The sequence below is a fragment of the Myxocyprinus asiaticus genome, chromosome 41 (genome assembly GCF_019703515.2).
Source record: "Myxocyprinus asiaticus isolate MX2 ecotype Aquarium Trade chromosome 41, UBuf_Myxa_2, whole genome shotgun sequence".
Lineage (NCBI taxonomy): Eukaryota > Metazoa > Chordata > Actinopteri > Cypriniformes > Catostomidae > Myxocyprinus > Myxocyprinus asiaticus.
In genome coordinates, this window is record NC_059384.1 from 25633989 (window position 1) to 25652059 (window position 18071).

Sequence of the window (18071 nt, forward strand, 5' to 3'; positions counted from 1 at the left end):
TAATAATAATAATAATAATAATAATAATAATAATAATAATAATAATAATAACAGAATAACTCAGATAAAAAACTGTGATTATGTTCACCTCACGTAATTTTAGTTCATCGCATTGTGCAAACAAAGATGCGATAATCCTGTGATTTGAGGGCATTAACATTATTAATTTTAACATTTTTTTTTTTTTCTTCTTTAAAATACCTCTTGGACTGATGTAGATTTCTGTATAACGCTGGTGAGTGTCTCTCGGCTCTTTTCGCGTGAGGTCTGCGCGTGCTGTAGGAAGTGCTTGAGAGTCGCACACTGTTGTTTCTCCTGCACACTGAGAAGGGGAGAGAGAGAGAGAGAGAGAGAGAGAGAGAGAGAGAGAGAGAGAGAGAGAGAGAGAGAGAGAGAGAGAGAGAGAGAGAGAGTTCAACCGAAAGCATCATTACTTCACAAAACCTCACAGAGACAGTCGAGAGCCTAAAGCACCTGTGTGCAAGTTCAAGAGCGACTTTTTGCGCCAGAGCTGTAGTATGACTCCCGCTCGGCATTCTGAGTCCAAACAGATTCACATGGCATTTGCTTAAAGCGTTGATCAGTTCTGGGGGACAATTATTTTTTTCCATCTAATGTGAGATCTCAGCTGTCTTTGGAATGATGTGGACCTTACATGACAATATTGGATTTGTGCTCTTTTCCTGTTTGTCCATTCAAGTTGGATTTTCTCTTGACGGTAAGAATAATGCTTTTAAAAGGTGTCATTGAAGCCGGATTTTTAATGCATTAAATCAGTCCACATACCATTTTCCGCCCCACTGAAACTCAAAATATGTCCCCAATGTTCGCTATTTTACAGTTAACAAGACTCGCTACATTCAACTCTTCGTTATACCTCGTTATATGTGATAAAAGTTATAAATGCGCCAGCCTGTTATTATAGAGAGCTATAATAGAAAATTCAACTGTTGATTGCGGATAACTAATTAAATGTTCGCGCAATATAGTCTCTTTTTTTGTCCTTTCCCTTCATATGAACCCATGCTATATGTTGTTTGCAAACATTATAGATAGTAAAAGGCTCATTTTGAAGGGACTGCACGCGCGACTTGCATCTCAAGTGGCGGATGTTCAGTCAGAATTGGGCTTCGTTAAAACGGACTGCGGTTGTTTTTCAGCACCACGGACAGTTCGCATTAATCGCGCCGTTATAAAAGGACGTGAGGGCAAAAGTCCTTGATTTATTCTAATTTAACAACGAGAGGCACTACTGCATGAATGCGTCGATTCTTGTGTGGAAATCTCATTAAGTGTAATCATACATAACAGTTCAGTCGTTGAATAATGGAAAATTCAGGAAACGTTTTAATAAAATGTTTTTTTTTTTTTTTTTTTTTTTTAATTGAACAGTAAGGAAAAGCGTATTTTAGCCTATTGTAAATATTGTATTTAAAGTGTTTGTAATAATAAATACATACTTTAATAAAACAAAATATGATTATTTATTATTATTATTATTATTATTATTATTTTAATTATATATATATATATATATATATATATATATATATATATATATATATATATATATATATATATACATTTTTAGAGTTTAGTATAGTTGGGTAACTGAACCAGAATTGATTATTACAGTGTAGGACACTCTGCTTTTAATTTCAGATTGACTTATTACATCTCTCTTGCAGGAAAGTTTACTGATTTACCTTCAAACATCACTGCCAGGGAAGGGCAGAACATTGAAATGGCATGTGCCTTTCAAAGTGGGATGTCCTCAGTTTACTTGGAGATCCAGTGGTGGTTTATTCGTGCTCCGGAGGAACAGATTACAAGCGAGGAGGATGAGGATGAGGATGATACAGAGGTAAAAACATTTAATGCAAGGGGTCAAGGACGGGTATAGAACTCCATTCCATAACTACCCAGTATAGACTAGAAGTCTCTTCTCTTGTGAATCTAGTGTATGCAGTAACCAATTGGAAAAATCGTGACAGTGATAGTTTTAGTTAAAGCATGTCCTTGGCACTTTGCATGCATTTTGACACACCTATATTATGCACCATTTTATCCACTCAACTTCTCTCATCTTTTTATTTATTTATTTATTTTTTAATGTGGTGAGCATCATATTTAATCTACAGAAAGGCTACTTTTTATTGTCTTGCAAATCCCTTCTTCTGCTAAGCCACCTCAGCTACTAGTTTCACTTGTGTTTCTTTTGTCTTTTTGAAAGGCAGTGCATGGAACATTCCTGCATTCCCACTAATGCCACATAATTAGAGCCCCTAACCCTCTACGTCAAAACAAGCACTTACATGGTTCACAATACATGTCAGACTAATCAGTTGTTTTGCTCAAGGATGTTGTCTTGTGAGCAGTAGCCTGATTTACTTATTGTGATTTATACCGAATGTAAGACCCCTGAAGAACTGAGGCCTATCTGGGAATAACATCAAGGTTCTAAGCTTGTATATTCCACCAGGGGCTAAATATCAACAAGTCTGTGTGGCTGCCTGCGTCTTTGTTTTGAGACAACTTACCAGTGACATAAAGCACGGCATGGTGTGGCATGACGTTTAATGACAAACAAATTTCAAAACAATTGTGAGATGTCAACATTTATCACATCTGAGTCACGCTTGCCTTTTTGTGTCAATGTGGTGGGTTTACCTTGTCATAATGCTTTGTAATGCCTGTGAGTTTTTGGCAGTTTTTGAGATGTCTTTCGGGAATAGAAAGCTTGGATGAAGGTTCTGTATAGTCAGTTGTGTTAGTGTCAAAGCCATTAGATTCTAGTTAGCATTCAGTCACGCTGTCAGTCATACTGCTATTACAAAGCCATTGTTGTCTCTCATCATGCACATATTGCCAAGTCTTTGATTCGTGTGATCTATCAATTTGGAATGTGGATGGTGGATCTCTGGTGCTGTATGTGGCATCATTCATTAAAACATTCTTTTCAGAGCACTGTGTGTCAAATGACATGCAGCTGGATCCCTGGTGAAGCAAAGTCTTGACAAAAATTTGGATTGAAGAGACATCCTATGAAAAGACATCCTCGACAATTCTAATAATAAGATGGGTTATATCCACAAATGGATTCTCATATATAATATCAAAGTGTTCACCTCTGAAGAGTGGCTATTAGGAATGATATGTGACTTTTTCTGCACGGCACAGTGGAGAGAGACTGGTGCTAAACTGCAGCGGTGCCATCGCTGTGTCACAGGGTAATGTATAATGGATATGATCTAACCCTGGATCTGCAGGCATCAATATATTATGGCCATCACTATTGCTGACACCGGGGCTCAAATCGAAATATAGATAGCCCTCCGAGCACACAATTCAGTTAATAGGCATAAATAAGAAATGGTATGCTTTCGCCGTAATGATACATAAGGACTCACCTCTGGCTAGGCAAAGACATTTTGGGCACTTAATCTGCACCAATACTGTTTTCTCTGATATCAGTTGTACCTCAAACCTCAAAAAGCCAGCCTGATCTCATGAAAATTATGTGACTGTAGCAACATTTTTGCAAAATGATTTTACGTTTCATTACACATATCGTGGCAGTTCCAAGGTGAAATGTCCTCTGTGTGGCACAAAAGCGAGGTAAATTTTCTCCAAAACAGATGAGGCTTAACCCCTTATACTCTGGTGCATTTTTGTGCTGCCGCCCGCAATTTTTCACACTCTAATTTAAACACTCACCATTCACACATACTGGGGACTAATTGCAAAAAATTGGTCTAATTTTTTTCAGAGAACCCCCTAAATAAAAAATAAAGACTCCAATTATTTATAAAAAATATTGTACAGTTTGTGTTTATAATCTTATGATAAACAGGAATGTAATATATATTTTTAAATGTAATATATAACTAAAGGTAAAAGCAGATATAACTTTCTTGGCTACTTTGGGCTTATAGCAGCAGTTATCGAAACCTAACAATAGTGTCATAAAAACATGATTGCTTGCAGGGGGGCCTTGGTAGCTCAGTGAGTAAAGATGCTGACTACAACCCCTGGGGTTCACGAGTTCGAATCCCAGGGCATGCTGAGTGGTTCCAGCCAGGTCTCTTAACCAAATTGGCCCAGTTGCTAGGGAGGGTAGAGTCACACGGGGTAACCTCCTCATGGTCACCATAATGTGGTTTGCTCTTGGTGGGGCATGTGGTGAGTTGTGCGTGGATGCCGCAGTGGATGGCGTGAAGCCTCCACACATGCTATGTCTCTGTGGTAACACACTCAACAAGCCACATAATAAGATGTGCTGATGCGGAGGCAACTGAGATTCATCCTCTGCTACCTGGATTGAGGCAAGTCACTACGCCACCATGAGGACTTAGAGTGCATTGGAACTTGGGCATTACAAATTGGGGAGAAAAAGCGTAAAAAATACAAAAAAATAAATAAAACACAATTGCTGAAGCAACCACATAATTGTATTGTGATTCTATGAGAGTTTCGACTCATGTGTCGGCTCTTCAGGATTTGTACTCCAGGTCTTAGCATCACAAGAGCAACACTCTATTACTCTATCGTGTCCAAACAAGCTTGTAAATTTAGTTAGTAGCACCTCTAGTATACATTTCACTCAAAAATTGCTGCAGTACGTGATTCTATGAGACCAGGATGCAGTAGCTCTCCATTTGCTTGGTCTCATGCACTATGTTGGGTAAATGGTTGCTGTTAACATTGTATGTGCTTATCTTATTTCCCATAGCAAGACTAGAGGTAATTTATCAGAAGAGCTACATCCAACATAAATGCAAATAATAATGCAATTTTAAATGCAATTTCTAACAATTTGCATACTTATGGGAGTGCTGAGACACCTGCAGCTTTTGGACTCAAAGTTCAATTGCTTATGGTGTCATAGAACGAGAGCGAGACAAAGAGACCAAGAACTGAGGAACAGTTTAAGGGATTTATTAACAATAAATATTAACTTTCACAGTGCTCTGCATTGTGGAAGTCAGGAGCAGATTCATAGGAATCCTACGTTGAAGCGTAGTGAGGTGCAGAGAACAACGGCCAGCAGACTGAAAGGCAATCAATCTCCCGAGGAGGCGTCCCCAGCAGAATTATCTTGCTGGAGGTAAAACTGGTCTATGAGGGCGTGGTACAGGATATCCCGAGCCGGGACCCAACATCTCTCCTCAGGTCCATAACCCTCCCAGTCAACCAGGTACTGGAACCCTATGCCTGACGCCGATCAGTCTCCTGACCATGTACGCCAGAGAGCCCTCAACAAGACGCGGAGGAGGTGGGACGTGTGTGGTGAGGTATAAATTAGAATGTAAAACAGGCTAAATTTTTGGAGACGTGAGAAATAGGGTGAATGCGCTTGAGGGGAGGATGTAGTTTAAAATGGACCGCCACCGGAGTAATGACCTTGGTGATGGGAAATGGCCCGATAAACTTGGGACCCAGCTTATGTGAGGGGAGTTGGAGCGGAATGTCCTAAGAGGACAAACAAACCTTCTGCCCTCACACATAAACTGAGGGCTTAGACTGGTGCTGGTCCACCGACCTCTTAACATGAGCGCCAGTCCATATGAAGGCTTATCTGGTGGCTTTCCAGGTGCGTGACCTCTGAATAAAGGTGTGGGTGGATGGGACCTGAACATCGGGTTCTTGTGCGGGGAACTGAGGGGGCTGATATCTGAGGTTGCACAGTAAGGGTGATAACCACGTAGATGATGACTGCAAGGAGTTGTAGGCGTACTTGACCCAGATTAAATGATCGCTCCAAGAAGACGGATTATGGGAGGCCACACAGTGCAAGTTTTTTTTTCCAATTTCTGATTTGCCTGCTCCGCTTGCCCATTTGTCTGGGGGTGGAACCCAGAGGACAAACTCACTGTAGCCCCCAGCTGTCGACAGAATTCTGCCCAAAAACACGACACAAATTGGGGGCCTCTGTCAGAAACCACATTGACCGGGAGGCCATGAATGCAGAAGATGTGGTTTATGACTGCTACCATGGTCTCCCTCGCTATGGGTAATTTGGGTAGGGGAATGAAATGAGCTGCCTTCGAGAACGGTCCACTACAGTCAAAACGACTGTGTTGCCATGGGAGGGGGGAGACCAGTTACAAAATCCATGGCTATGTGCAACCAGGGTCTCGAAGGGACAGACAGCGGTTGGAGGAGCCTGGCTGGGGGGTTATAGGAGGTTTTATTAGTCGCATAAATGGGGCAAGTGGCTACGAACCGGCGTACATCCTGCACAAGCTTGGCCACCAGAATCCTTGTCTAATGAGCATCTGGGTGTGAGTCGCCCTTGGAAGACAAGCGATGTTGGATGAGTGACTCCACTGTAGGATGTGTGTCCAAATTGAATGTGGAACAAATAGCCGACCAGCTGGGCACGTAGCGGGGGGCGCAGTGTTTCGTAGCACAGCAAGGATTTTAGCTTCCACCTCCCAGGATACCATGCCCGCCACTTGAGTGGTGGGTAGAATGGTATCCGGTGGAATGGTGGAGGTATCGACCTTGAAACATCGAGACAAAGAGTCAGGCTTGACGTTCTTAGAGCCCGGGCGATACGAAAAGAACAAAATTAAAAAGGGTGAAAAATAGTGCCCAGCGAGCCTGCCTAGAGATAAGGCGTTTGGCGCTACAGATATACTCTAGGTTCTAATGATCAGTCCAGACCACGAAATGTACCCCCGAACCCTCTAACCAATGACGCCGCTTGCCCAAGGCCAACCGGACAGCAAGCAATTCTTGGTTACTGACGTCGATGTTCCGTTCTACTGGTGTTAAGTGGTGTGAAAAAAGGCACACGGATGCATCTTTCCATCTGAGGTAGAGTGCTGCGACAGGACCGCTCCAACACCAGCCACAGACGCATCCACCTCCACCACGAACTGACTTGCAGGGTTAGGAGTTACGAGGATGGTTGCGGTAGAGAACCACTCCTTTAATTTAGAAAACATGGCCTCAGCCTGCAGAGACCAACAAAAATCAGTGCAGGTGGAGGTGAGATCCTTCAGAGGCGTGGCGAGTTGACTGTAATTCCACTGGTTTATCCTGCAATGAAACACATGTCTGGACAGGAGAGACAGCAGAATTAAGACAAACAGTAAGGACACCAAGCAAGAGCAGTATTAGTTGACCAGCATATGTGTGTATTGTGCGTTACCAATCAAGGATGCCCTAACACTATCGGTGCCGTTGGAGATTGGATCAGGTAAAAGGACAACTGCTCCATATGATTTCCAGAGACGAAGGTGATTGGCTTGGTGGACTGGGTGATGATGGACAGGGCCATGCCACTGAGGGTGTGGGTGGTGTTAGGTTCATCCAAATGGACCATAGGAAGCCACCATTTGGAAGCCAATCAATGTCCAGAATCCACCAAGGCTGAGACTGTGTGACAAGTAGATCCATATTGCAGCCGGGCTGGGAGAAGTGTCCAAAGTCTGGGGGTTTGTCCAAAGGTGTTGCGCTCACAGTAATCCCCTTCTTACTGACAAGCGGTGTCTTTTACCAGACAGGAAGCAGAGAGATGTCCAGACCAGGCACATTGAAAGCATTGTCCATTAATGAGGCATTGCTGTTTCTCCCTATGTGAAATCTGTGTTCTTTCGACTTGCATGGGCTCTGTGTCAGGCCATGATTCTGGTGACATGTCTGAAGAAGTGGACCGGGTAGGATGGCCAGCCACCCAAGTAGGTGGAGAGCAGCGTTGATGGCAGTGACGGCATATGGCCAGGCGTTGATCGACTCGGATAGCCAGATCCACCAAATCGTCGAAGCGTGGAGGCAGATCCAAAGGATACATTTCTTCCTGGATGTCATCGGAAAGCCCATGCAGAAACCGGTACCACATGGAATGGTCATTCCACTAATAAGAAGCAGCCAGGGTGCAAAACTCGGTAGCATAATCTGAGACTCGTCGATCTCCTTGAGACAGTCTGGATAAGACCCTCGCCACCTCCCAACTTTAAGCCGAGTGATGAAAAACTCGGTGGTCCCCCATTCAGCAACCCTTCCGGTGAGGAGTGTGACCACACAAGCCATCTTAATTGTCTCCGATGGGAAAGCAGAGGGCTGTAATGTGAAGAACTGGGAACATTGTGAAAGGAATGTGCTACAGGATCCCACCTCACCTGAAAACGGGGTTGGAGGAGGGATATGAGCCTCTGAGCACCCAGAAACATGGGGAACCACCAGAGCCAGTGAAGTTGCTTCCTGAGTGGGACCAGCTTTGGGAGGCAGGCGGATTTGTGTCACGACAGAGGTGAGCTCAGCGAGCTGCGACACCATCATCTCTAGAGCCCGGTTAGATGCGGAAATTTTATCCTGCTGACGTCCAAGTAAAGCTCCCTGCTGAGAGAGGGTGGAGCAAAAAGTAGATTCATCTGCTGGGTCCATCGTAGCTAGATTGTTCTGTCAGAGAGTGAGACAAAGAGACCCAAGAGCAGAGGAACAGTTCAAAGGATTTATTAACAATAAATATTAACTTTCACTGTGCTGGCGAAGACTAAGGATCCCGGCACCAGCTGCAGTTGTGGAGAGGGGTTTGAGGATGCGTGCACTCCATGGCTGTTCAATGGGCAAATCCGTGAAGAGTGTGTTCGTAGGTGAGTGTGTGCATTGTGGAAGTCAGGAGCAGATTTGTAGGAATCCTCCATTGAAGCATAGTGAGGTGCAGAGAACAACGCCCAGCAGACTGGAAGGCAGTCAAACTCCCGACACGCAGGCAGAGACAAGGAGTCCTCCGTTGAAGACTCGTGAGTGCAGAGAACAAGCGTACAGCAAACAAGAAAGCAACCACACTTCCGACACGCTGGCAGAGACGGGCAACCAAACAGATACACGAGACAGGACCAACTAGGCAGAGAGAGTGAGGTAAGTTACTTCACATCAAGCAACAATCTAGCAAAGATACTGAGAACAAGAAGGGCTTAAGAAGGGAGTGAATTAGTGGAGAACCAGGTGCTGCTAGCACGCTAATTAGTGGCATGATCAGCGCTGGGAACAATCAATGTTCCCATGGAAACACTGATCACAAATGCTGGCAGCACCTACGAGGCATGAGTGAGAGAAAATAACAAAATACACAGAACAAACTGACAAACTCACCAGAGCCGTGGCAGATGGGTTCAACTGGGTTCAAGTGGGATATATTTTATGCATTTGTTTTACTTGACCTTTATACAGTGATGCAATGACTTAGTTTGTCCTTTTATGTTTCTAAATTCAGAGATTCAAAAAGTGGCTTTAGACAGATTGACATCGCTGTCATTGACATTTTGTACATAAATGTACCTTGCATCTCTTAGCACTGCTGGCAGACCATCGAAAGTGAGCAGAGTGAAGTGAATACAGTGTAAAAGCAGAGAAAAATAAGGGACTGCCAAAATGTGGATCATCCTAATTTCCCACAAACTCAAACAACATATTTTTATCATCATCATGCTTTTGTACTAAGATGACTAGTTATGGCAATACCTCAATTTATGCAATTATGGCTGCTCATCACACATTCAGAGTGTCTTTATTGAATAGAAAAGGCATTTATAGTCTTAAAAACGAATTAAATGCCTAGACTGGCAGCATGATATCGAGGTTTCATTGTTGTTATCTTGCCCTTTGTAATTAACCTTTACATTTTTACAATAGCCATCTTTAAAGATGTTCCTCAGGCAATTGCACAGTCACCAACGAAATGTGGCTGGTATCATAAGAAGCATCAAGATTGTATGGTAGTCATTATTTTCACCAAATCTACGAGATATTTGCTGGACATAGAAGCACTGGGTATAAACAAAGAATATTTGCTAAACCATACTAAACAAAAGAATAATGTGATTGCATCCTACAAGACAATTGCACCACATACTGTAATAGCACATGTTGGCAAGTACCTTTCTTGATCCTTATCTTTGACTTATTTTTAAGGTATAAATTACCGTTGGCATCTCAGACAAGAAAATAACAGTTCTTAACAGGCTTTAAGAGGAAAGATCCATCAGTGTAATCATAATGTACATGAACAGGGAAAGCTGTGAGACAGGAGCATGAACCAGTGAACCACAGCAAGTATGCAGTATATTAATGGAACATGTTTCTTGTTCATGACTCACAGGCCAAAATTATACAACACAAATTCACTTTATATATCATATGCCTGCACATCCTGTAGGACCGGATACTGATGCTTAATCTGAGATCTTATGCACTTACCAAACCTAATGTACGGTAGACATATACAAGTTTAAGTAGAGCTTTAGAAGTAATATGTAATACTGTTCTACCAATGTGTTTTTGTTATGGTAATGTGGATAGCAATACAGCACTGTGCAAAAGTCTTATGCACATAATATTGTTATTTATATCTTCAGCTTTAATGTGTCAATAGGAATATAAATTTTAGACTCACAAACATTCCTTTTAAAAATAGAATAGAATAGAAGAACAGGGAGCCCTGCAACCGATGACATGGTCCCCACAGAGCCTCCCACTAAACATCAAGTCAGTTTGGATTACATGAAGAGACAGAACCAATTGAGACTGTCTGCCAACAACCAAGAAATACTGTGTCCATGTGTACCTTGGAGAATTGGTGCTGTTTTGAAGGCAAATGTGGTCACACCAAATATTGTTTTAGCTTTTTATGTTTACTGGACTTTGTATGACGTTATTTAATCAATTAAAACTATTTATGCCATTATTTATGAAGAAATCCTACTGTGAAAATTTTGCCTAAAACTTTTGCACATTACTTTATATTTACATAATTACAGCTATGGACCGTACATATATGCTGTAATATAGCATATTATAACAATATAAAACTTAAATATTAGCTAATAAGATGAACTCAGAATTTCTGAATTCAAGCAAACACTTATTTTACACAATATTTATCAAAATTCACAAAATAAAGATATTTAAAAATATAAAATGTGCATTATTCATTCAGATGGTTGCCATTCGATTTTGGAACTGACACTTGGCGGAATAACCACTTCTGTTAAGGACTGGCCTATCTGTCCATCACTAATATTAAGTAATATTTCGCAGGTGAGTTTCTCCTGTACACAGCGTGAGATCTATAATGCACTCTGTAATTAAAAAAATGCCTCCTTACACTTCACAGCAGATCCACTGGAGGACAGATGATTTATTATCAAACATATAATGTGATTTTTAGAAGTTTATAATGATTGATTATGATAGATAAGATACGATCATGATTGCCGCGTATGCGTGCTGCCATATTGTTTATAGTGCAATGCTGCATGAGATTCTGAGTTTCAGGCATAGATGGCTCTAAAAATCTAGCCCTTCTACTTTCCCAGCACCAGAAGTGGTTAGAATGAGTGACGGATGAAACAGTAGAAGGCTCAAGTGTACTAACTAGATTATACAGGTACATTCTTTGTTCAATTCATCGCCACATCGCTGATTCAAAACAGTCAGCTCCGAAGGTAATGACTTTTAACGTTTATTTATTTATTTATTCATTTTGATTATTTGAATGTTTGTAACATAAAAAACTAAACATATTGCGATGTTGAAAAACTATTTGACCAGCTGATTCACTGACAGCTGCTTCAGCCCCTCTCTGTTGGTAAACTGCCGCATGAATGCAGATCGCACCCGTTTCAATTCAAACAATATGTACTGTATTTGGTGAAGGATGCACATATCTGCCAGCAAAACAGTATGTTCTTTTAGGTATGTATGTAAGTATTATGAATAGACTTTGGACATACTTCATCCGGGTACATGGGCATTGTCTCATGACCCGAATATATGACGTAAGAACAACAACCGTGAAAACTATCCACTCATGTTTTTTTAACAAGCACCATTTAAGCAAAGGGAACAGTTTTCTTGGTATATATAGCACTTACAGTTGAGAAGAGTTGTCCGACTCGTGATTTACTGCCGTTCTTTTAAATGACAGCGTTTTGAATGTGACGTCACCTCAGCTCCTGAGGGATTATGGGATCGTAAAGTGTCCTGTCGATTCGCACTTCAGAATCTCAGTGGAAATAGTAAGTCATCCGGGTACTTCTCACTTACTGCTTTGTGAGTACTGTGGATTCGGACATACTACTCTACTGGCATACTGTTTTTGGCATACTATATAGTAGGGAAGTATGGATATTCGGACACAGCAATGGTGTCCATATGTATCCAAGTTTACGAGAAATTGATTGGTCAGATAATCATTGGTTTCTCCTTAAATTCTGACCAGAATTGCTGCTAGTGATGTGCATTTTCCAACCTAGTCTCATAGAATGAATGTTACAATAACTACATTTTTGCAAACTGAGCTTTATGTGCTTTCTACATTTTGCTGCAGTTTCCTTGTGAAATTAACACTAAAGGCACTACAACAACTATGCTTTATTCACTTACACACAAATAACAACTGCAACGGCTGTTAATGACTTTATAAAGTATTTTTCACTCTATTACTCTCACACTGCTATGTTATTATACCAAAACCCTTTTACTCTAACGTATCATTTGAAAATCGATACATTGTAATGCCTGCATTACAGACCCACATACATTTTCACACTTATTCCAACATGATTAGCTTCTGCGGTAGCTCACCTGATAGAGTGTTGAATTTGGGACTTGGGAGAGACCAAACCTTGAGCCCAGCTAAGGATGCTTGAAACGAAGTGAAAGTGAAGCGAAATGACATGATTGCTTCAGTAAATGTGCTTTTAATGTTGAATTAGCATTTAAATCACTACCGGTTAGGTTTAGGTGATGGTTTAGGGTAAGGATGTATGTATTGTTCTGCCCCATTTAAACTTTTTTTTTTTTTTTTTTTTTAGGTTAGGTTAGGTTTAGTTTAAAGTTTTAGGTTAGCAATGTATGTTTTACTCAATGACATATCCATCTAAAATTCAACTTAAAAACCTTATCTGATTAAAACATAATTTCACTCGATTTTGGCGCCCCATGCTGGACATTTCACTGGGAAACTGCAGCCAAATGTGTAATGAAGCACATCATTTTGGTTTGCAAAAATATTGCCATTGTCACATAAATTTCATGAGATCAGTCTGGCATTTTCAGTCATTTTAAATGTAATTGACAGCTGCTACTGATATTGCCACACGTACAAGGATAGAAGGATAGAAGTGTTTTGTTATATAATATTTCCACAAATGTCTTGTCTTCCAAATGGAAATTACTGCCTAATCTAGACAGCATACTCTCTACAAGTATACACTAATGCAAAATCCATACCATCCAGTCTGCCTCTGTCCTTAGCCCAATTACCAACCTTTTCTCTAAGTCCCTCCGCCAGACTTTTAATGACAATAAGCCCTGAAGGTCAATGAAAATCTGTAGCTCCGATTGCTGTATCCATCAGGCTGGGCTATTGTTAGGGCAGACACATTTATAATCAATGTAATGCTGCTCTGATTAAGCTTTCCATCTGTTGATGGTACTGAGTTTGGACAGGTCATGTCCCTTTTGCCTGATATTTGATCTGCCATTCTCACTGTAGCCTGATGCCAAGTCAAGTCAGGACAATGGTTGAAAAAATTTTACAAATGAAAAAGTAAAGAACACTTTACGACATTAGTCAATGCAGTAGCTAAAATGAAAAAACAATGAACAATATGTTTACAGCATTTATTAATTATTAAATATTAATGTTAATTTGTGCATGTATATTATTAAATTACAAATTTATATGTAACATTGGTTAATGCATTATGAACTAACATGAGCTCTCAATGTAGAATAGCGTAATTATAAATTATGATAAAGCAAGTTTAATAAATGTTGTAAATAAATGTTCATTGTTATTTCATGATACATAATGCATTACAAATGTTAACATATACAACCTTACTGTAAAGTCTTACAGAAAAAAGTTAGTTAACACAGTAGTTAACATGAACTAACAATGAACAATACTTTATAGCATTTTAATCTTGTTTTGAGTTCATTTTTACATATACTGATACAGTAGATGTTTACATTTCATAATAATAACGTTTATGCATTATACACTTACATAAACTCAAATGAGCAATATTATATTTATAAATTAACATTAACAAAGTATTAAATGCTGTAAAATGATAATAATAATAATAATAATAATAATTGTTAGTTCATGATACCTAATGCATTACAAATGTTAATATAACCATAATAAAGTGAAAAGAAAAGAAAAAAAAAGAAAAGAAAAGTTTTCTCTGGGATATCATTTACACTCTGGGCTTCATTACTGTGTGTCAATAATGACAAAGATATTGCACCCACAATGGCTTAATTGGAAGAGTTGTGGGGCAGCTATTATATTGAGTTAATTTATAGCAGATGTATAAACTGAGACCTGCAACACTCAGTGGGCTTTAATGAAAAGCTTATTATGGTTTTGACACTTACAACTGAGTAACACAGTTAATGCTTATAAAATTGCATTCAAGTCTCAGTAGTCATAAATGTGTTGACAAGTTACTCGGTCTCAAACTTTATAATGGAAATACCACCTTTTTCATTGATTTATAATTCTGTATACAGTCTTATCCTTTTTGTGGTTATAAGCAATCTGATTAGCAACATAGTATGCATACAACCAGGGAGATTTGGGCAGTAGTAATGGGAACTTGAGTGTTAGCTTCAACCACAATTTTTCATTAGCAATACTTGGTTAAAATTCCTCAATCCCATTGAGCAATAGCACTGGAATGGATGTCATGTTGTCTGCTAACAGACTTTAAATTGGGGTGTTTAGAGAGAGAGAGAGAGAGTTCTGATTTCAGGAGAGAAACTTTTTTTTTTTTTTCTTCAAACATATTACAAATAGTGACTGCCATTATTAAGGAATTTAAAGCTGAAGTGTGTAATTTCTGCACCACTAGAATCACCAAACAGAATTGCAAAAATAATGAAAATTTTCAAACCCAAATGCTCCCTGTCTTCATTGGTCTTCAGACAGATCCAGCCCCAAACTCACACCATTTTTGAACCAATGATCCTATGTTGGATTGGCTGGGATGCTTAAACTAACAGAACAATTTTGATAGCACTACAGAGCCATAGTTTTTTAAGTATTTTAACATCAATAAAAAATATTCAAAATAAATGTGCACCCCTCTTATAGTGTACGATCACCAACATAACTGCATATATTCAGTCTCTATGATTTTGACAGTGACCAACATACAGGATGTAACTGTAGACATTATATGCAAGCATAGGTGGAGGGTGAACGAACTGCAGGGTAAGGCTATGTAAAATACAATATAAAATGTATTTTTTTTTGTTTTTGGGGATTTTTCCCCTTTTTCTCCCAATTTGGAATGCCCAGTTCCCAATGCGCTCTAAGTCCTCGTGGTGGTGTAGTGATTCACCTCAGTCCGGGTGGCGGAGGACGAATCCCAGTCGCCTCCGCGTCTGAGACAGTCAACCCGCACATCTTATCACGTGGCTTGTTGAGCGCGTTGCCACAGAGACATAGCGCATGTGGAGGCTTCACGCAATCCACTGCGGCAACCACGCTCAATTCACCATGCGCCCCACCGAGAACAAACCACATTATAGCGACCACAAGGAGGTTACCCCATGTGACTCTACCCTCCCTAGCAACTGGGCCAATTTGGTTGCTTAGGAGACCTGGCTGGAGTCACTCAGCATGCCCTGGGATTCAAACTAGCGAACTAGCGAACTCCAGGGGTGGTAGCCAGTGTATTTTACCACTGAGCTACCCAGGCCCCTAAAATGTATTTTTTATTTTATTTTATTTTTCCATCTGGAGTAATACATTAATTTTTCAAATTGCAGGTACTACGTACAGTACAATGTTCACCCTCCATACAAAACACTCCAAATGAATGATTTTTTTTATTATTATTGTTATTTGCACAGACAATTTTACTCATACTGATAATAATTTTAGCTGTAAGACCAGAGCAATATGCATGATTTGTTTTCATTTTATTTGCATAACTGAAAACTTGAATAACAAGTAACAAGCACTGTCTTTCCCAACGCAGCTAAATTTGTGCGCAACTACTCAAGCACTTTAAGATTAATTCAGCCAAAACAACGGATCTAGAGTAAACTTTTACCTTCTCACTAGTTCTTAAAGTTTGAATTGGAGGAGGGGAAACTAATCCTAGACAAGCACTTACAAGCATCGTTTTCTCGGACCGGCAATCGGAATTCCCTATCGATTTATTAATGCACAAATCATGCATGTTCCATCTATGTCTGCAAAGAATTGATTTAAACTGGCATTAGGGCATTCATTGAATTTAGAACCAGCCTGCTACCCCACATTTTATTACAACATTAGAGATTTATAAGCACTTACCTGTTTTCCATTTTTGCAATATTTGAATTCAACTAAACAATAATAGCTGGTTAGTATGGGCAGTAAGCCCCTATGGGTAGACAATGTAGCTTATGCATACCAAAAGCATGTTTTTTTCATTAAGAGCCATTCAAAAGTAGCATTGTATTCTGGCAAAATACTTTCATTTGCAAGATACATACTGTATAAATCACAAATATCTTATTCCTCCATATTATAGTAGATTTGTCACTAGTGCCCAATTTTTGGAGGGCTCTTAAAAGTGAAAAATTGACTCCTTTATTTATTATGTGGGTAATTGGGGTGCATTAACATCAAGACAATCAACAGTGACTTACACAGAGTATCCATGACAACAAATACAAAACATCAGTTAATAAGAATAGCCAGTAATAAATTTCCTGTCGCTTCAAAGTGATCACTCCCATAGCATTTATAGCTGAGTGTAACAATTTGGGAAAGGAGAATGCGGGAACCGAATTAACAATCAACAAAACTTTAATGCGACACAAACATAAAACTGAAACATAATGACACACACACACAGAGTGGCCGTGTACGTCACTCTCTCCCTCTGATGTCCCCGGCTCTTCCCTTATCTCCCTCCTGCTGATTAGGCAACTTGGCGCCGGGCGTGCATTCTCATGGCCCGGCAACACCCTCCTCCTCGTCACACTCCTCCACCAGCTGATTCAGGCCGGGGCCACATCTGTGGAGGGGAGACGCTGTCCTTCCGGCCGTTCAGCCACCCGATAGTCCTCCCCGCATCCTGAGAATCTGAGAGAGACGAGGGGAGGGAGGGAGGAGGAGAGAGAAAGAGCGACCAGGAGAGCCAGAGAGAGAGAGTACACCACCCACACGGTCCTCAGCTGCTCCTCCATTCCCTGGCGGACGGTAGCGGTTCCTCTGCCTCCTGGCAGATGGCAGTAGGTCCTTCGTCCCCTGGCAAATGGCAACGGCTCCTCTGCTTCCTGGCAGATGGCAGAGGTTCCTCCATGTTCCTGGCGGACGGCAGCTCCTCCTCTGTCCCCTGGCGGACAGCAATGGCTCCTCATTCTCCTGGTAGACGGCAGCGGCTCCTCCATGTCCTGGTGGATGGCAGCGGCGAGTTCTCCCAGACTGCATGCTCTTACTCCTTTCCCGGGTTTCAGCACCAGTGTAACGAAGTTCAAGGGATGCATGGGAAGGAGGAAGCTGGGACTGGCTTGACAAACAAGTAGACATTTATTTCTTAAACATAACATAAAACAACTTCACATGCTGCTTCCCCGCAGACATGCCGAACACATACACACACAGCTCTATGTGTCTCTCTCTCCCCATCTGCCGCTGTCTCCTCGCCTTAAATACTCCCATTGCCCCTCGCTGGAACGTGAGACCGGTGCGGCACACAGGTGGAACTCATTCACCACTTATCTTCCTGCCCTCGCTCTGCCCAGACGCCGCTTGGCCCTGCCCTGCTTGCCACACTGAGGTTAAATAAAACTATAAGAGATGGCAGAAAAAAGATGGCAGCATTCAGGTCTTGTTTTTCTGGAAACAGTACTGTAGCTCTCTCCAGGTATTATAGACCTCCTTTGCGTCTACTTATTGTAGATGGGTTTTGGTGATGCAATATCCACATAGTGTCCTCTAAATGCTGATCTCCTATGTGTTCATGAAAGTATGTTGGTTTTCATTATGCATGATGGACTAGTTATTATCCTCTAGAGGCAGAAGTTGATGATGAACAATTTCA

The 18071-nt window shown here is 40.8% G+C and overlaps 1 protein-coding gene across 1 annotated transcript in view; it reads left to right on the top strand.

Annotated features, from left to right (window-relative positions):
• Nucleotides 1–568: 568 nt before the first annotated feature.
• The window catches only part of vstm2a (V-set and transmembrane domain containing 2A), a 70856-nt gene continuing 53353 nt past the window's right edge, over nucleotides 569–18071 (top strand). Inside the window, exons 1-2 of the mRNA XM_051682625.1 lie at nucleotides 569–718; nucleotides 1689–1864. Of these exons, the coding sequence (XP_051538585.1) occupies nucleotides 640–718; nucleotides 1689–1864 (255 nt within the window). The 5' untranslated portion in view covers nucleotides 569–639. The remainder of the gene's footprint in view (nucleotides 719–1688; nucleotides 1865–18071) is intronic.